The 20,662-nt window shown below is 32.6% G+C and overlaps 4 protein-coding genes and 1 non-coding gene across 7 annotated transcripts in view; all 5 read right to left on the reverse strand.

Annotated features, from left to right (window-relative positions):
- Positions 1-17,473, reverse strand: part of LOC115697878 (protein LOL2) — a 54,936-nt gene extending 37,463 nt beyond the window's left edge. The window contains exons 1-4 of one of the 3 annotated variants that reach the window (XM_061119106.1): positions 17,109-17,471; positions 16,287-16,394; positions 15,416-15,525; positions 14,724-14,806 (exon numbers count right to left, since the gene is read on the reverse strand). In XM_061119106.1, the coding sequence (XP_060975089.1) occupies positions 14,735-14,806; positions 15,416-15,525; positions 16,287-16,394; positions 17,109-17,364 (546 nt within the window). In that variant the 5' untranslated portion in view covers positions 17,365-17,471 and the 3' untranslated portion in view covers positions 14,724-14,734. Of the gene's footprint in view, positions 1-14,504; positions 14,807-15,207; positions 15,526-16,286; positions 16,395-17,108 lie in introns of those variants that run through there. The other 2 variants (XM_030625044.2, XM_061119105.1) reach the window with 2 other exon arrangements.
- Positions 37-6,163, reverse strand: LOC115697876 (callose synthase 11). The gene is made up of 3 exons (XM_030625041.2): positions 657-6,163; positions 488-561; positions 37-387 (listed from the first exon to the last, which is right to left on the reverse strand). Exon 1 carries the CDS (start codon positions 6,016-6,018, stop codon positions 670-672), a length of 5,349 nt encoding a protein of 1,782 aa, XP_030480901.2. The 5' UTR covers positions 6,019-6,163; the 3' UTR covers positions 37-387; positions 488-561; positions 657-669.
- LOC115698446 (small nucleolar RNA J33) lies at positions 2,949-3,029 on the reverse strand. The gene has a single exon (XR_004008192.1). It is a non-coding gene; the product is annotated as a small nucleolar RNA J33 (small nucleolar RNA).
- LOC115697877 (pentatricopeptide repeat-containing protein At2g33760) lies at positions 12,013-14,385 on the reverse strand. Its single transcript, XM_030625043.2, has one exon. It carries the CDS (start codon positions 14,022-14,024, stop codon positions 12,240-12,242), a length of 1,785 nt encoding a protein of 594 aa, XP_030480903.2. The 5' UTR covers positions 14,025-14,385; the 3' UTR covers positions 12,013-12,239.
- Positions 17,474-19,323: 1,850 nt separating the features above from the next.
- Positions 19,324-20,612, reverse strand: LOC115698226 (CASP-like protein 1C2). The gene is made up of 3 exons (XM_030625425.2): positions 20,428-20,612; positions 20,049-20,151; positions 19,324-19,873 (listed from the first exon to the last, which is right to left on the reverse strand). Exons 1-3 carry the CDS (start codon positions 20,580-20,582, stop codon positions 19,649-19,651), a joined length of 483 nt encoding a protein of 160 aa, XP_030481285.2. The 5' UTR covers positions 20,583-20,612; the 3' UTR covers positions 19,324-19,648.
- Positions 20,613-20,662: the final 50 nt, after the last annotated feature.

The raw sequence follows: 20,662 nt of genomic DNA on the forward strand, positions 1-20,662 counted from the left end.
AAATCTAAAAAACTACATTAAAAGAAGGATGCAAACTTGAGGGAACTCCCAATTCCCAATTGATGAATTTTGCAATGAAGCTGCCTTACATTACAATTTACATGATTACATAATAACAATAATTGAAGAAACTGAGATGATATGTACAAAACCAGAGAATAAATAGCTAAGTAAACACCAAAACATACTCTCTAGTCTCTGATCTCTACCACTACTACTACCAATCATGTTACTCCTAATTACTACCCAATTCATGGCTATGGGAATTGAAAAACCAAAATCTAACTTTGTTCAACAAAATTACAAACAAACTTGAAACAAAACTACTTGTTGTGTCAGTCGAATCGATCTAAGGCCACTCTTCCTCATCTCATCTCATTTCATGCCCTGAAATATAGTTAGAAAATTCCAAATATTAGAACACAATAAGCAGTGATTGTAGGCTTGGTAAGGAAAGACAAAAGTACAATATAGAAGAAGTATATACCTCTGAGTATACACATACAAACTCTTCTCTTTGGTCAGTGGAATTAAAGCTGGTTTTCGATTCCATCTCGTACCCTGAAACATTGGTTTGAAACTAAGTTGTAAATTTTCCAACCGAAAGCAAACCGAAAGAACCAAATTCTAGTTTTGCTCATTTGAGAGTAGAGTACCTTTAGGAATTTCTCAGTTGGTTTTTTTGCCGGTGAGAATACGCGATATCTGAAGTCCTCTACTGAATGCTTCATTAAATAAGATCCTAGTTTGCATTGCTTGAAATCCAGGTAACCAAGAGAGCAATGCCATTGGCATCATGACAATAACTCCAAACAGCAAATCATACATCCGAGCAACCGATACCACCGTCTCCCAAACCACTGTAGACTGTAAAAAGGGTCTAAGAACTTGGGCTATTAAAATGATTCCCCACCCTGTGGGAACAAAGGCCAAGAGACTTGTTACAATATCGATGAACTTGAAGGGAGTGAACTCCAGCAGTAGAACAACCACAAGTACTAAAACCAAAATGACAAGAAGTTGAACGAGTCGGTAGTACATGTGGTCTCTTACAGCGTATTTGTCCCGAGCGTACGCAATGATCATGTAAATCCCGACGGCCACTACCATGTAAATCCATGACAGTAAATAAACCGCTATACTCGTGTTTCCACCGGAAATGCCCAACTGGTACACAACACCGTATTGGAAGAAGAAGAAGCGGAGATCTAAAAGAATCTCCAACAACTTTCCCCAAAGACCGGTTGTTTTGAGGTGATCTTGTTCTTCGTACCACCACCTTTCCCAGCTATGATCAGAAGTTGTAAACACCCCACCAGTAAACCATAACCAATTCATGAAAATCTCAAAGTCTTCTACAGTTTTCAGCCAATCGAAACCCGAAGGGTTGAACACAAAAGGCGACATTATCCACGACACTACAAGAAACCAGCTGGACAACGACATGATGATGTAAACAAAGGTATTATCAGCCATGGGACTGTGAGAAGCATACACTGTTAAAATAACCCCGAGTTCGATTGCCTTGACAAAATGGCTTCGAGCATAGAGTCGATAGTTCTCAACAAAGCTCTTGTGTTGCACCACGAATCCACGTCCAGTTGCTCGGTACTTAGCACCCCCGTGAAGAATGGTTCGGCCAAAGAAATGGGTGCGAGTTCCCATAGAAAACGTGTAAAACAACGAGGCGAGCTGAAACTGCATTGTCAAGAAATCCCAAATTGCGGGGAGGAAGCCGTGCTCAAGAGAGTTCTCAACTATCATAGGGAGGGCAGTGAAGATACCAAGTTGTATAACAAACTGCTGATTCAAGATTGCACCGAGGGCTTCATTGTTGCTGGTGTTCTTATTAGCTTCATCCTCAACCCCGCTAAGAGCAAGATAAAGGCGCCCCCATAAAAACGTATAAACAGTAAGTATCACCATCATTGTGTTAAAATAGTATCCAACAGTACTGTAATAAAATGATAGCATTCGAAAGAAATCCAATCTGTGACCCAACCGATACACATCTCTGCTCAAGACCTGCTCACCATTGCCACTGGCTACCTTAGCTTCAAACATGGAGATCTGGTTCAGTCCAACATCTCTCCCTTTTCCCACCTGAATATACTCGTGGTGAGTCACATTCCCACCCCGAAGGGTGCAATTGAAGCCGGCGAATATATCCTCGCTGATGTTGATTACTTTCGAAGCTTTGCTGATCCCGCCCCGAGGCAAAAACCAGAATCTATCGAACACATCCGGATGACCATAGTGCATTCTCACCTTTAAAGGATTTGCCAAAACACGCTGACCCAGAGTCACGAAACTCGTTTCTTGGGCAGACATGAACCAAGCAAGTGACGACACAGAACCTGTGAAAATGTTCTCCCGGACACCCAATATGGTTGGCTTCCTAAGACCATAACTGACCTTAAACTCCTCTAACAAATTCCTCATCTTGAGTGCCTCCTCAAAATAATTATCTTGGTTCATGTCAATGGTTTGAAGTGCATCACCCCTTGTGAAAATGATGGCGTGGTTCTGATTTTCGGGTTTTCCTTCACCGAGCTTCAATGGACCGGGCAACCTGATTCGATAAATCTCCACCTCTCTTCCCAGTTGTTGATCATACTTAACAAGAACAGAGTAATACTCAGCATCTTCTCTACCAAAGTTAAACTCATCGACATAGGCAATTCGAAGGGCCTCATTGTTTTTCATCAAATATAGAATGTCCTCCGCACGGGGGTCTCCCTTTGCTTTATGTTGACCGTACAGTTGGCACGCCACCACATATGTAAATTTCATTAGAGCACACCCATACTCATGTCCTTTAAACAAAAGACCAACACCGCTACCTGCTCTGCCAAGATTCCTCGACGTCGGTTGCTTCACTGGCTGCATACCTTCAAAACCTCGGTTTCTTTTCGCTGAGCCGTGAGAGGCAATTTGCTGTGATCCTTCTCTTATGTCCATCTCAGACGCATTATCAAGAAAAGCAAGCATTTGAAGGGCTCTATAGTAGTACATCATTCCCCTTACAGTTCGAGATAGGGTCTGGCCTCTGTACGATGCCCAAAGCCGAAGATCCCTTCCCTTTTCTTCCCATATCTGCTCGTCGTGCTCCAATCCTTCTCTCCGCATTCTCTCCATAAAGTTTGTCCACTCATCTTCATAAATCTTCTGCAGATAAAACAGTGTGGAAATCCCATCTTCATTGTCTTTCAGAAGCCCATCTAGTTTAAAAATTACATCTTCATCGTAGTAAGGTGTCAAAACACTGAAAGCCATCATTTTCTCAACGATAGGAGCTCGAGGCATGTTCATAAATAGAGAATTGCTGAAAAAAGCAATGCGCCTTCTAGCCTCAATGTTCTTCGGGACGTTATGTATGTAATCTCTGGAAGTTAAGATGGTATGCAGGCGCCTGAGTTGCCTATAGAAGAGTGCATCCTCGCCGGGAGGAAACACAACCGCCTTTTCAAATAACAACTCTGTCTGATTAGCTGGATTGATACTCGCCAATCCTTCTCGCCTTAACTGCTCCATGGATTTCTTCGCCTTTGGTAATTCGCGAACTGAAAGTTCATACAAGGCCTGCAATAAATTCACTGCTTTTTCTATATCTCTCTTTGGGTTCAACAACAGCTCGATAAGCGAAATCAACTTGCCATGAATTTTTTGAAGCAAAGACATCTTGTACTCAACTGTGAACTTTCCTCTCTGAATGCAACTATCTATCTCGTTGAAAAACCTTTCAACAATCAAATACTCTTCTGTGCCGTACTTAACAATCACAAACAAAAAATGCTTGACAGTATCATAGGCTTCAATCACAGCACACCGACGATACTCACTCTTGCATATCTTCAACCAAAGAGACAAGTCGGTTTCATCAGCCAGCTCAGTCGCCTGACTAAGCGCAAGCAACAATTCATTACAAATAAGAAAACAAGGCCACCGAATAACCCGAATGTTCCAACAATTCGGGGGAAGTTCCAAAAGCTCGAGTTCATAATCACTGATGAGATCTTCTTCCCTGAAAGCTATAACAATCTCATTCCAAATCAAAGCAAACCTGGTAGTTTCAACTTGACTCGATTCGATCTTCTTGAAAGCCTGACCAAGTCCATATCTCAGTTTCAATCTATGAATAGAATCACGGGCCTTCTTCAACAGTGACATGTCAGAAGTTAACAGCTGCTCCTCAGGCATAAGATTGAACTGCATAGCACTAGCAAAGAACTGAAACCTGAGCCTAAGCTGCCCGATATTTCGAATCTCACCCAAATGTGAGAACAACCCAATTGCTGCACCATAAATGGAAGAGAATATAGCATACCAAATTTGCAAATCCATCATATAAATCAATATAACAGGAAGCCATAACAACACAACAGCTATTTCATTAGTGCTACTGAAAAATTCATGCCAACGGTACTTTCCATCAAGATTCAAAAGAGCCTTTGTTGGAGAAATAAGAGGCTTGATTTGCAAGAAATAACTAAACGAGAATTTAGAAGCCAAAACCAAAACCCAGAAAACAGTATACTTGATATTATCAAATAACCCTTCTCTCAATCCCCTACCGACGAAAATTCGTGTATAGAACCACCATGTCAACCAAGAAACAACTCTCCAATTCAACTCTTCCACAAAATTCCTAACCCAAGGAACAATGAAAAGAACCAATGCTAACAACTCAGGAGCAAGAAAAACAAGAACAGCTTCAAGAAAAGTAAAGATCCTCTGATCAGCACCATTAGACCATCTCCTATCAGAATTCTTCTGACTCCATATCCTAGCATATAAAACAGAGAACACGACAGTCCATGCCAAAGCAACCAAGCTTTTCAAAACCATCCTCAAACCGAGCCACTTCGTCTCCCTCGAAACCAAACTGTACTGAGTCCCAGCATCAAGCACAGACTGAAGTAACCTCAAAGCACCCCAAGTAATAAACACAGTAAGAAGCTCAACCTGAACATCTCTTTTCTCCAAACCCTGCCATGGAAATGTCTCACCATCCCAAGCAACAATCACAGCAGCTTGAAAAAACAAAATCAACAAAATCCACAACCTATCAAAACTCCTAAACAAATTCCAAAACGATCTTTGCTCAACAAACCCAGTCTTCCCAACTCTCCTACTCTTCGGAGTAGTCGAGAAGAAATTACTCCCCAAATCAATAGGCCATTTAAGCTTATTAAAACACCTCCGACTCCAAAAATACTCATTCACATCATCATAATTTCTCCAAGCAGAATGAGGAGCTTTACCATTTCTACTACTCTCAACCTCATCACTAATAGTTTTATAAATCGGCATAATCACACTCTTCAAAAAAGCACAATCACCGGAAAACGAAGGCAAAAATAACTGACCAGTATTAGGATCAGGTTTACCACTCAAAACACGATTAAGCTCCATAGCCATATGATGATAAATATAACAAATACATTCAGGAGCAAACCTCAGATTCCCAGCTTCACCCCAAACAAGAAGATAAAGAGCCACATAAAGCAACTCACGACTACAATCTCCACTTCCACCTCTACTACCGATCGAAACGTTAGACTTCCTTCCAACATAAGAACACCAAGAGCTATAATTCTGAAGCAACTTCTTCCGGTACTTCCTCAACACAGATTGCTCAAGCTGATCAGGAACAGCCGGCGGAGGTTGCAACCGCATTTGAGAGTTAGCCAAGTGAAGAACCAGATGCTCTCTCTGGTTCCGAACGCTGTCCTTTTGAAACCCAAAGAACAATCCAAGCCAGTCCATGAGGTCGTGGTTAGGATCGTAAGCCGCGTAAGGATGAAGAGGCAATCCTCCGGTGGATTTCAGAGCAGCTGCGGCGGCGCGTACCTCGGGGTACCTCATGGAAGGGTGGTCCATGAGTAGCAAGTCGTGGATAGGGATAATGTTGTAGACTTCTCTCATTGACGGCGGCACCGGCGGCGGTGGCGGCGCGTAGGAGTCTCGGCCTCCACCGCCAACGCGGTGGCGCGTGGGGGGCACGTAGTGTGTCATAGTGGAGACAGAGAGTGTTGTGGATTTTGTTTGGGTTTATTAAATATAGTTAAATTTGAAGTTTAATGTCCATTTTCAGTTACCATTGAATAGAGTGAAGAAGTGTATTTATATGAGAGAGAGAGGATTGTGTTGTGTTGTGTTGTGTGTAACGTGAAAAGTGGGTCGTGTAGTGGGTTAAGACATTGGGCCACGTAACGTAACGTAACGTAACTTACCACAAAAAACGAATATTATGGTGAAAAGTTTTTATTATTATTATTATTATTATTATTATTATTATTATTATTATTATTATTATTATTATTATTACAGTAGAACCTCAATTCAATAATACACTTGTAACCAAATAAATTATATTCTAATTAAGAGGTTATAACTAAATAGAATTACACTAAAAAAAATTAAAAAACCAAAAAATATCAACTTAACATTAATAACAATAAATAATCATTAATACTATATCATAATATAAATATTTTAGAATAAATATAATATTCATACATGTATTATAATTTAAAATAAAATTATTAATTTTACATAAATATATTTACAAAATACATGTACATATTTTATTAAGATGTAAATATTCTTATATATAGGTATACTTTGGTAATACGGGACTTAAAAAATGTATAACTAATTACAATTTAGAGGTTATTCTTATTTATAACTGGCCAAAATTGTGACTTGATTTTTTTATAACAAATTAGAGATTATTCTTGAATAGAGTATTCTTAAATAGAGGTTCCACTGTATTATTATTATTAGGGTAAATAATGGCATAAGTAGCCAAAGTTTTGAATTTGTAAGAGCCATAAATCCAATGATTTTTTTTAGCGTATGTTTATAAAACTGTAATTTTCTTCCAGTTTCATTAGTACAGTTATTGTCTTAAACAGGACATATATAAGACCAAAATTCTAGATTATTCGGTCTGGACTAGAATATGTAGTATTTACTTCCAAATATTTTTTTAATAAATTTAAAACGAAGTCTGTACTGACGAAAATATAGAAAAATTACAGTTTTACAAACATTGGGTACTTATGCCACTAAAAAAAATCATTAGGTTTATGCCGGTTACAAACTCAAAACTTTAAGTACTTATGCCGCTATTTACCCTTATTATTATTATTATTATTATTATTATTATTATTATTATTATTATTATTATTATTATTATTATTATTATTTAAGTAATGTAAATACGGATGGAGTTTTTTGACGCAATAAGAAATTAGTACTGAGTTTATAAAGTATGAGTACGATCAAATAAAAAAAAATATGGGGTTAAACACAATATTGCACAATATTATAAAATGGTACTATACAACATGAGAAGCATGAAAGATACGATACGTAAATACATACGAATAGACTAGTGTAGAAGCACAACCAATAAATCTAAAAAGTATGGTACAATATATTAAAAAACTTTATAATTTATAAATAATAATAAAAAAATATGAAATTATTAATTATAAATAAATTAAAATAATAATAAAACTTAAATATATATATACATAATTTATTTATTTATTTTATTTTTGTCAGAGCAACTCTTACATTTTCTATTTCAATCTAAAAAAACTCAACATTTCATATATAAATATACATGTACTTTTTTATAAAAAAAAATAATTTATATTTTCTTAGACTATCTTTTTATTTTAGGTTTGTGTACGATATACTAATAGGCTTGAATTTATTTGTAAATTTTCTAAAATAGTACAAATAGGATAGGATTCTGAAATGATTTTTTATCAAAATAAATTTTGTGTTATGACAAAACTGTTTACATTTTCTATATCTGTTCGTGTTAGGAATTGTCTTTAAATTGGTTATATTAAAAAAAATTGTCGAAAATTATCGAAAATTGTCTTTAATATAATAATAATTAAAAAGTGTCACTTATAATATAATAACTTTGTGTTTAAAACATTTAAAGATCTCATAAACATATAATGTAACTAAATAGACACAAAATCATTTAATGAGTCATTATTTGGCATTATTATCAAGCTTTTCACCTACAAAAACAAACTTTCATGTTTGTTCTTTGTCCATTGTTCTATCTCACTCGCACAGAGACGCGTGTTGTACACTGCACTCATGTGTTATTTGGTACATAGTTTCATTTATTTATTTTGTTTTGTTTTGTAGAATGGTTGGTAACAAATTTATAGTAAATAAATAAATAGGGAAAAGCCTTTCTTATTCATTTTTCAAAAATTTTATATAAATATAACAAGTAAATTGTCATTTTTGATTAATGCTATTAATTAATTGAGCATTATTATTTGTTGTTAGGAATAATATTTAATAATTTTATATACAGTGGTCTATAATTATATAGTAATATTTTTTAAAAATTATTTTTTTAAATTATATAAGACTCGATATTTTTTTGAATTAAGTGTTTATATATTACAATACATAATTTGAAACTCGAACTCAAGACCTCAAATACACACGCACTCTCCTATCTCGATATTTAATTATACTAATAACTACATGACACTAATAAAAATAGTAAGCATCAATAATACTTTTTAACAATTATTTAATTAATTAAATTCAAGTTTCGAGTAAACGACGGCGTTTAGTATCTTTTGCTTTTCCATAAAGGCAGTTAAATACTTTATGAAAGACAATGATTTAAGATATTGAAAAGAATGACCAAATATTCATATTTATTCCATAAAGTTATTATTATTAGTATTCTGTAAATTAATACTATGGATAATTATGACCAAAAATTAAAAAAAGAGTGGGTCCTTTTCTGATGAACTTCTTTTCTTTGTTTAAATTTAAAGAAACAAAAAGAATATAAATAAAGGCTTATTCTTCTTTTTCTTAGGTAGGAAAAAAGAGTTACCATTCTTCAAGATTCAACATATTCATTTTTATATTATTTTTTTTTTTTTTTTTTTGACGAAAGAGCTCCAGTAGAAGCTAACACACAGCTGGAACTAAAGCATTCCAACAGCATTCTTCATCTTGCCCCAATGCCCTTTGCGCCAGGTTGTGCGCTCTGCAGTTATGGGATCGCTTGACATGCCTGAGGTGGACATCAGGGAAGGCAGATAAAGAACAACGGATATCTTCGACAACATCTGCAAGTGCTGAAAAATCAGCTTTCGTGCTAAGGACTTTGTCAACTAGCAACTTTGAATCCGTCTCTATCACAGCTAATGGCATTTGTATATTGATACACCACTCTAAGCTAGCACGCAGAGACAAAGCCTCAGCTATTAGTGGCTGCAAATTCCCAGCCGCAGGTGCTGAAAGACCAGCAACCTCTTTACCTTGCCAATCAAGAAGCACGGCTCCAAAACCCATCTTACTCTGAGTCTGGTTGATTGCTGCATCTGTTTGAAAAAGGAACTGATTTTGTGGAACCACCTTTGGTGTCCTGTGTAAAGCCGGCAAATTCTGGACTCCACTATATCTGTTCTTCATAGCCATGGCTGCACTGTAATCTGAATTGTAAGAATCAATCCAGGCAATAGTATCATTAGGGGTTAGATCCAAGTTTGCAAATAGCTTCTTGTTTCTTGAGTATCATTAGAGAGTTGTAACCAAAAGAATTAACTGATCTTTATATTGATCCAAAAAGAAAAAAACATATTCATTTTTATATCATTTAATAATTTGAGTCAATTCTACTAAATAATTTACGATTGTTTAAATGAAAATATAATTACAAAATAGTGTCAAAAAAATTATGTATTGGTATATTTTAGTAGACTAAGAAATATTACTATTCTAATGGTGTTCTAAAATATAGATTAAATTTAGCAGATGCTAAAAATTGTGTCAAATTATTTATTGGACAATATATTTTGTTAAATGAAAAAATGAACATTATATTTTTCAAAATAGTAAAAATATAACTTTGAGCTAAATTTTCAATAATTTTTTCAATATAACGAAGACAATTTCTAACACGAACATATACAGAAAATGTAACTAATTTTTTCATAATATCTATAGATCTGATTAATATTAAGTTTTGTTTTGACAAAAAAATCAGTTTAGAGTTTTATTTGTACTATTTTAGAAAATATATGATTCGTTTTGTTATTTAACATTCCAAATGGTCAAATTAATAATTTTTACAATATACAGAATCTAAAATAGCATTTATCCTATAATTATTATTTTCTTTTTTTACATCTCGTGTATTAGAACACAATTAACAATAGTAGGACAAATGTAGTACAAACTCATTTTTATGCTAAATTTAACATAAATTTTATATCTTCCATATTTTTTATAACATGCTATATTAGATTGTTACCTACCCATATACTTAAAATAAAGTAATATTTTAATTAACATATTTAACAAAATTTAATTAGTAGTTATAATTGAATTTAATTTAAAAGCAAAATGAATATTAATTAATATTTTATATAAAAAAATATCAAGTTATAAGTTATTTATTAGTTTTTATTTAACTTTTAAATTAATTACAACACTTCAGTAATAATTTACTAGTTAAAATTAATATAACTTTTATATTTGTGATGTAACTATTGAAATTTCTTTTTGTTAATTAATATTAAATAACTTAGATTTTTTAGAAAATCTACACAATCTAAATCTGAACAACAAGTGTGTGAAAATTCAAATTTGCTTTGATTAATTTAATATAAGATATGTGTACCATATTTTATAGGCCAAATTGGTAATAAACAATTAAATGTAGACTCATATATTTAATAAATATAAATATTTAATATATATATTATATACATAGGTGTGTGGGGCATGGCATAGGACAAATCTCATATGGGCAAAGTAGTGAAAAGTGCTACAAAACAAAACATGAAGACTCCACTTCACTTCACTATCAATTAATTTAAATAAATAATAAAAAAAATATATTCTAAAATTAAATAAAAAAGAAATATTATTGATGCCTTTTGGAATTTTGTTTATAATTTGAGTTTGAGTACTTTTAAATTATCACACTATTATATATGTGAGCAAAAGGCAAAGGGAATCTTTGTTTGGATTAAATTACATAATTATTTTTTTCTTAAAATAAAAAAAATGATGAAAAGATATTTACTTTTTTATTTTTCAATGTTGTTGGCACGTGTTTAAGAACATGGCCTTTGTGTCACGTAGCCCAATCTACTTAGTACAAACAACTATGATGTTTTTGTTTGGTTTTAGAACTTAGTTTTTCTTTTTCTTTTTTTTTTTCAATAACAATAAATTCATTGAACTAAATAATAAGGAAAAAAAATGAAAAAAATTATGTGGAGATATTGACAATTTAAATAAATAAATAAATAACTTGGCTATTACCTCTTGATTAAAAATTTGTTGTTGATTTTTTTCTTAATTTAAGATCAAGCTTACCAACCGCCATTTGGTTGGTCTATTAGATATTTAATTATGTGAAGAAATTACAGATTTTATTCAATTATATTTGTAAATTGATAATTATGGATTATAATACTTGGAGAAAAAAAAAATAGGGTAAAATCTATTTTGTTTAATGTCAAAATGAACATTGAAATTATTACTGAATTCTATAGTAAAGTGGTGGTGGATTTTATCTTTGTAAATTAAAGCTTAGCTATAAGTTTATACACACTTATTTTTTAGTTTTGAGAACAATATACACACAACATACTTGTTGTAATATGTAATAAAATTCAAAATAAAAAATAAAAGTGAAGTTGAAATTTTTAGCATTTGGGGTTAGTTTTCATCTGGGTAAGGCTTATTTTAGGGTAGTTTTCATCTAGTGTAGCCTTATTTGAGGTTAGCTCTTAAACATTTGATTTATGTGTAATTTTTTCCTTTTTTGGATATACATTACTCTATGACAAATGGAGTTGAAGAAAAGTTATAATAATGTGCTCTTCAAATATCTTTTATGTATGGCAATAAGTGTTATTTATGTATTCCACATGGTATGTCTATGTTCAAATAATTGGTTGGAAAATATTCCTTAAAAATTATGGCTTAAAATATGGACTTTGGGTCCAAAAAGTTTCCATTTTTATATAAACAAGATTAGATGAATAGATACATCAAACCCAAACCCAATCATAATTCTACAATAACATGAGAAAGAGTAGTATAAGTAATTTTTTTTAGTAGAGTTTTTTCTAGGTACAAGAATTGGGTCTAATTAATTTTCACTAAATTCATTTTTTAATAAAATCCCTTATTTCCCTAATGCAAATATTTGGTTACCAATAATCCAAACATGAGCAATGTCCATCTTTAAAGTGATGAAACCTAAGTTTGTCCCTAACAATAATCTCTCTTTTGGTCAAAATTGAAATGTACTTTATACCTAAATGGCAATCCTCACACATTCTAAGGTTCTTCACAACCCTAATAATTGAAGAACCTTGGCCTCGGCCGGTTCTCAACAAGCCGAACGCAATCGCAAGCTTCTCGCTATGGTACCTAAGAGCAAACTCCCTCTCTTCTTCTTCTAACTCATGTAAAACCGAGTTGGGTGCAGGGACATAACCGAGTTCCCTACACCGCGACATTAGGTCATCCAAATACTGATAAATTTCGGTTGTTTCATAATGGGACTTATCTCCCATACTAAACACATAGGTTTTATGATCAACTTCTATGGTACTAAATCCCACTTGCTTCTTCAACCTTCTTCGATTCATCATCTTCCTAACTATCTCAACTCGATCCATTCGACCAGCCAAGGCGTATATGTTAGACAACATTACATAATGCCCGGGATTATCTGGCTCAACAGCTAAAAGATGCTCAGCAACTTCTACTCCAAGAACAAAATTCTTATGCATCTTGCAAGCTCCAAGCATTGCAGTCCAAATCGCGGGGGCTGGCTCTACATAATCGAGCTCTTTAATAAACCGATAAGCTTCAGTTAAAAGTCCAGCTCGCCCCAACATATCAACCAAGCAAACATGGTGCTCAATTCCCGGAACCAAGCCATACTCTTTCCCCATACTTGCATACACCTTTCGCCCTTCTTCAACAAGCCCCGAGTGAGCACAGGCCGATAAAACTGCAACGAATGTGACACTATTCGGGTTTGGACACTCAGTTTTCATCTCAAGAAAGAGTTTCATAGCTTGATTACCATAACCATGAACTCCATGAGCTGAGATTATAGCTGTCCAAGCAATGACATTCCTTTCATTCATCGAATCGAAAACCTCTTGAGCTTTACTCACATTACCACACTTAGCATACATATTAATCAATGAAGTACCAAGAACAACATTCACATAAAAATCATTCTCAATAACATAATCATGAACCCAACAACCTAAACCAAGAGCTCCCAATTGAGAACAAGCAGAAAGAACACTCACAAATGTTGTTGAATCGGGTTTTGCAACAGCAAAACCCCTTTCTCTCATCAAATCAAAAACTTCAATAGCTTCTCTTGAAAACCCATTTTGCTCATAACTCGAAATCATAGCATTCCAAGCCACAACAGTTCTTTCAGACATTTCATCGAACACTTTCCGTGCAATACCCAAATCACCAGATTTCGCATAAAATGTGATGAGAGCAGTCCGTACAAAGGGATCAAATCCATACCCACAAACCAAAACATGTGAATGAACACGTTGACCAAGTCCCAAACTCGAAAGATCAGCACAAGACTTAATCACAGAAGTAAAAGTGTAACTAGAAGGAAAGATTCCACATTGAATCATCCGATTGTAGAAAAAGATTGCGTCTTGAGAAAAACCCGAAAAGGAAGAAGCTTTGATTAGGGAATTGAAGAGGAATGAATCGGGGTTTGGGATTGAGTTGAAGAGACGGTGGGTGTAAGCGATTGAGCCGGCGGTACAAGCTAAAGTGAGTAGCTTTGTGAGGAGAGGGAGATTGTGGTGGCAGCCGGAGACGATGAAGTGGGCGTGGAGTTGTTGGAGTGGTCGAATGCGTGGACCGGCGAGGAGAAGAGCTTGGTGTTGTGGAGAGCGCGGAGGAGAGGAGAGGAGGAGTTGAGGTTCGTTCCGTTTCATTATCGTTAAGACTGAAATTTGAGAAGAAAATCTCCATTAAGGTACAGATGTCGAATTCATCTTAGCCGTCCACGTCGAAGACATAGAATGCTTTGGTTGATCTGAATCGTTGGATTTATTTAATTAATATATATATGCCTAACGGTCCATAATATTAAGGGAGTGAAGTTGTGATTTTCCTTATTGTATTTTTTATGTATGATAATTTGAATATAATGTGATTTGCAATTATATTGGAGTAATAATATGTCTACATATAAATCACTACAAATTTATGGTTAGTTTGCAAAAGTTTTCTTTTAGATGAAAACCTATAATTGGTTTAGAATCACTTTAGTCTTTAGCTATATCTTACCACTACTACTTCTGTGTTAATTGCATAATTTGTATCTCTTGGTTTTTTTTATGCTCTAATTAAACTAGATCAAGTTAAAATTACTCACATTAAACCATCCAACTTTCATTATAGAAATTCCAACATTAAAAATAAATCTTAATGTCATTTTCTATTATAATATATTAGTTCAAGAATTGAAGTTTACAAATGGGAAAACAACTAAGCAACACTCACATGTCCTAAACATAAATTAGAGTGATTAAACTTAAAACTAAACAAAACCACCAAAGGTTAAAGGTCTAAATGATTTACATATTCATATTTACATAAACACTTACAAAAAAATCAACTAATCTAATCTGACTTAAATTACTTAATAACAATGGTTTGGACCAGGAAATAGCTGCCCTTGCTGTACAGACCATGGAGGCCTCTCATTGTGTGCCTACAAACATAGTACAAACAAACAAAAAAATTAGCCAATTAAAATTTTTGTTCCCTGAACTTTCACATGTACCAAATCTAATCACGCTACTTAAACTTTTCTAGCCGTTAAAAAAATTTCTTGAACTATTGAGATTGTTGGATTTAAGGAAATTTGTCCAATTTCATTCACTTTTACTAATTCTATAATTATCCATGTACTAAACATGCTCTCCAGACTTTGATATCTACTAAATCATACTTCTCGAATTTTGGCATGTACCAAATCAAGCTTCCTGAACTCTCATTCATGTTAGACTTTCGGAAAGATTTTTAACGGCCTTAAAAGTTCAGGAGACATGATTTGGTACATGTTAAAGTTCAGGAGATAAAAATCCTAATTAGCCTAATAAAAACACAATCTTTTACTTCAATATCAACAATAAGCCCATAATTGCTATTAGCATCAAACAAAAGCCATACAATTCCTTCTAGTTCTCATACTGTTTTTCTATATATACTAAAAGAAAAATATCATCTTGAATCATCAACTCAACTCTTTAGTATTTCTTAGATTATTTGCTATGGCTAATTTTGTTAATAATATTTTGAATGAATGAATTTCACTTACTCCAATCTCTGTTAGATGATGACATGAGCAACACTTTACTTTAGGTGCTCCATAAGGGTACATCAGCAGCACTGTACACCCTCCACATTTCACTTGTCCAACCTGATGAGCTGGATTGGATAAACACAAGAGATTCAGGGTCACGATCTCCCTTATATATAATTTTTGTATAAGTGTATATAGTATATGATCATCAACAACAAAAGAATAAAGACACTGCAACTAAGCTATAAAAAGTAAGGTTACACATGTAATAGACTACTGATCATAATTCATAACACCACATTCCATTGCTTCTTCACAATTAGTATTGGTTGACTCCATCACTGGGCTTAGCTTAAGCTCCTCTATTGGTACATGACAACTGTAATAAATGGTTTAAGAAGAAGAAACTAGGATCCCCGCCTAATCCTACAATATTCGGGGACCAGAAAACTATGGCAATTATTATGTAGGTAACCAAGAGGGACTCAATCGTCGAACCTTTTACGAGCAAACCACATACCTGACCATTTGAGCTACCCCTCTTGGATGGTAAGTCTTTCTATTATTGTGTTTAGGACAAACTAATGATATAAAACTGGTAGTCTAATAGTAATACTGTGATTTGCTTCCACAAAATCTGAAATTCGAGTTCTTTCAAAGCCTAGTTTCGATAGAAAAACAAATAACAAATTCAGAATCTGATCTGATCTAATCCTTTTCCTTAAAATCTTTCCAACCAAACAACTTAACCCCACTCTAAGTTCATCCGAAAGTCGAAATCATTGTAATAGGTGTTAACAGATTGATACAATTTTCCATAAGAACACAATCATAAACAGCACATAATCAAAAAAAGCACTAAATAGAGAAGAGAAGAAAAGTAAACCTTCTAAAACAAAGTTAACAGTCTGACAACATGAACAGAGAACCTGTTTAGCCCCTGGAGGATACTTAAGCAAAGTTCGGCAATGACCACAAACCATTTGAGCTATTTCTGCATTATTAGTATCATTATAAAGTTCAGTACTTTGTAACAGAAACACATACATACATACTATGTACAAACACATAATCTAATTACAATGTATCTTCATAGGTTTGTCAGATTTTCCCCATGAGATTTGTCAGATTTCAACAAGAAAATTCCTTAGCAAACAAGTCACTCAAACACAACAAAATCTCAATTCAAAAGAATCTCTTTTTTCTTTCCTTACAAGCACAAACAATTTGAGCTATTATCCCATCAAAATGTTACCGTCAACCTCCTATTTCAACCTCTTTCTCGACCTCAGCCTCCAAAAACACATACATTTTATAGTTAAAAAATCATTCCAGTAAATCTTCAAAAGAAAATTACAAATAATTTACAATATCGAAATCAAACAGTGAGTGTTCAAAACAATTTAAACCTGTTTTCAGGACTGTAAACTATACCTAACCCCACCTTATCACAATTACAAAGCTCAGTATATAAAGTCACAGAAACTCCATACACATATACATACAATAACATATAATTTTCCACCATGAGTTTTCTCCAGTTCAAGAAATTACTTAACAAACAAACAAAAATCACCCACAACATAAAAATCAATTCAAAAGAACTCATTTTTCTTTCTTTAACTCCCCAAAATCGAAGACCCACAAAGAAAAAATATCAATAAACAACAATTAATATTCCAAAATCGGAAAAAGTCGTAAAACTGACCTAAAGATGTCATTTTTATCGGCATTGGTGGTGGTGGTGTTTCTGGAGGTAAACATGGTGGTGGAGGACCTGGAGGTGGAGGTGGAGGTGGTGGTGGTTGTTCTGGAGCTGGTTGCAATGGCAGCGGCGGCGGCGGCGGCGGTGGTGGTAGAGTTAATTGTAATGGGGAAGATGGTGGCTTTGGATAGGGAGGTGGAAGAATGGATTGGTAGCCTGGAGGTGGACCTTCATCTTCGTCAAGTTGACTGGTTTCCATGGCGGCGACAATCTCCTCAGGCGAGTCTCCGGCGATTAACTATGGTGTCTTGTCTCTCTCCACGAGGACGAGGTTGTGTGTTGTGTTGGCCTACAATTTCAATTAATAAAGATACTTTTTTTTATTTTTAAGATTTATACCATTTTTTTTGGAAAATGTTATTTATATCTTTTTTCGACGAGAAATGCTAAAAGATACTAGTGATATCTAGTACTTTCTGTGTTAATATTGTTATTAGTTTAACAAAGTATCGAGTCTTATACAGTTTAATGTAATAAGTTTTAGGAGTCAATCGTAAGACGACATGTCTAAAGGTGCTAAACACCACTAGTGCCTAATAGCAATGCATTTTTTTCGATAAAATAATATTATTTGTAAGATTTAATTTTTAATTAATTTAAGGGATAATTTCAAAAAAATTATAAAAATATGGTTGTGTGAAATTTTAAATATTTATACGATTTTTATGATTTTATTTACAGAAAATAAGATTTTTTGATATATTTTTATATTATACTCTTGTTAACTTTTGGTTATTTGAATGTTGTTTAGGTGTTATTTTCCTGTTACTTTTATATAGTTTCTTGCTATTTTTGTGTTGTTTTTATAAAATATTGTAAAAATATAAAAATAAAATCTTTCAACGTAAAAATATAAATTTTTTACAAAAAAAAAGTAATATTTTATGTAATTATTCCTTAATTTAACGATTTCCTTTACTTTTATAATAGTGATAATTAATCAAAAGTAGAGTAGTATATTTTAGACAAAATTATAAATTTTATGGGTTTTTATACTTGCTCAAAAGTATGACATTTTTTTTTTTAAATATTATTTTACAGAAAAGTTAAAGAAAAAGTTAAAACTAATATGGGAAAATTAGGTAAGGCTAATTAGATACCCTTAATCAAAGCAAAATATGATATTTTTTTTGAAAATTTTATTTTATGGGAAAATTGAAATAAAAATAAAAGAGAAAATTAGGTAAGGGTAAATAGTTACCATAATCGGTAACTAAGTACCTTATGCTGTTTTTTTGAATTTTTTCTAAAATTTTCCTTTAAAATAATTTTTCTGAGAAAAAAATTATATTTTTGTAAATTTATACTTTAAAACCATAAAATAAAAATTCTCCTATATTTTAAAGTAAAATATTATTATAATTTTTTTTCATTTTAAGTAAAATTTTATATAAAAAATAATAATTAAATAGCATGGACCAGTATGAGACTATTAAATGGATACTTTCTTGATGCTTTGTTAAGTATTTACCAATGTTTTAAAATCCTAATAGAGTAGAACCTCTAACCAATAATGCACTTGGGATTTAGAAAATAATATTCTAATTGAGAGGTTATAACTAAATAGAGTTACACTTGAAAAAAAAAATCAAAATATCAAAAAATATAAATGTAACAAAAATACCAATAAACAATTCTTAATATTATATTATATTAGAATTATTTTCGAGTACATATAATATTTATACATGTACTATAATTTGAAATAAAATTATTAATTCTACATAAATAAATTTATAAAATATATGTATATATTTTTTTAAGATGTAATTATTCTTATATGGAGGTATATTTTATTAATACGGGACTTAAAAAATGTATAACTAATTACAATATAGAGATTATTCTTATTTATAATTGGCCCAAATTGGAACTTCATTTTTTTATAACAAATTAGAGGTTATTCTTGAATAGAGTATTCTTAAATAGAGGTTTTACTGTATAAGGTATTAGTGATGTAAAAAAAAAAACTTTATTAGAATTTAAGTTTTGCTGAAAAATAAACTTAAGCATTATCACCGAAAATTATTATAGTATCTATATATAAATCTTAAACACAAATACCTAATGAAATGGACAGAAAAAAGGAGAAAAAAAATAGAGTACTATAGTATAACAATTGAGTAAATTTGTGTATTTTTGCTATTAATATCCATTTGTGTAAGTGTAAAACTATTGTATTGTATGCTTCAATATCATAGTAAATAGTACATCTTTTTTAATAATACAAAGATACCAAAAGATGAGGACTCTTAAAGATACAAAAGTAATTAAAAGACATATAGTTGTAACATGAAATCAAGATCATCTATGTCCAAAGCTTTTATGCATCAATTTCTAGTCAATACCACAATTTTTTTATCTTTGAAACCTTGATGATGAGTGGTTTGAACATAAAATTGACACAAATAGATATACTAATCTTGATAATCTTTCATATAATAACAAGAAATAATAATATCGTAGAAAGATGATCAACTTGTTCACATCAAGATAGGATCCAAAACGGTGTACAAAGAGTAAAGAAGAATAGTAAAATATAAGATGGCTGAGGCTACACCCGCAATTAGGGCTCCAGTGACATGATCGCAAAACTTGGGCACTTGTCCACAGATGGGCAACCAACCGGCATCATCATTCCCTTTCTTCCCCACATCGCCTATAGCCAACGCAGCCGAAATGCTCGAGGCCAAAAGCACTGTCATAACCTATTCACAACACATAATATTTTTTCATTAACAATAATTAAAATATTCAAATTATTATTAAGAAGTGTGGCTAAATATATGTTTTTAGTTTTTTTTTTGTAATTTAATTATATTTTAACCAATAATAATCATAACAAAATAAGATAATAAAAAGTAATTAGTTAAGTTTAATTACCACATCCAAAATAATAACTATGCGCCCAAACCAATTCTTTGTGGAAAGAATGAGAGTTATTAGACTGTATAGCCCTGCAATTGCTTCCACTATCATGAAGTACCTATCCACATACATATAAATTGCATTATTTATAAATGAATAAATAAATAAAATTAATATATCATATGGTCACCTATGTACTTAAAAAAAAATAAAAAATAACATGGTCATCTCGTTAAGACAGACTAAACTTACACTTAAGACCCATAAATCCATAAGTAAATCAAAAAATTCTTTTAACAATTTTTAAAAATATTATTTTTGTCTAATAATAAGGCTCACAAAATCTCAAGACCGACGAGATGTGAATTTATAAAAAACATTTTATATGACTTACACGAAAGCGGGCGTGTTGTTGTATTTGGCAGTGAAAGTTAAGTTCAAGACATGAGCAGTGTCATGGGTAGTGACAATGACTACAACAGCAGCCACACTTGCAGCCATGGCTACAAACCTCATCACAAGGCTCAAGATTTTACTATACTTTGCCATAATATTTGATGATGATTAATTGATTGAGATGATCAAGGGATCTTGTAGTTGTGGAGATATAAATATATACGAAAATTTTG

This window comes from Cannabis sativa, chromosome 7 (assembly GCF_029168945.1).
Source record: "Cannabis sativa cultivar Pink pepper isolate KNU-18-1 chromosome 7, ASM2916894v1, whole genome shotgun sequence".
NCBI lineage: Eukaryota > Viridiplantae > Streptophyta > Magnoliopsida > Rosales > Cannabaceae > Cannabis > Cannabis sativa.

What these genes read in the sequence shown, in the direction of transcription:
- LOC115697877 (XM_030625043.2), bottom strand. Translation starts at nt 14,024, where the DNA reads ATGAAACGGAACGAACCTCAACTCCTCCTCTCCTCTCCTCCGCGCTCT.
- LOC115697876 (XM_030625041.2), bottom strand. Translation starts at nt 6,018, where the DNA reads ATGACACACTACGTGCCCCCCACGCGCCACCGCGTTGGCGGTGGAGGC.
- LOC115698226 (XM_030625425.2), bottom strand. Translation starts at nt 20,582, where the DNA reads ATGGCAAAGTATAGTAAAATCTTGAGCCTTGTGATGAGGTTTGTAGCC. An exon ending in AACAACACGCCCGCTTTCGT is followed by an intron (nt 20,152 to 20,427) that starts GTAAGTCATATA and finishes GTATGTGGATAG; the next exon opens with GTACTTCATGATAGTGGAAG. An exon ending in TAGTTATTATTTTGGATGTG is followed by an intron (nt 19,874 to 20,048) that starts GTAATTAAACTT and finishes TGTTGTGAATAG; the next exon opens with GTTATGACAGTGCTTTTGGC.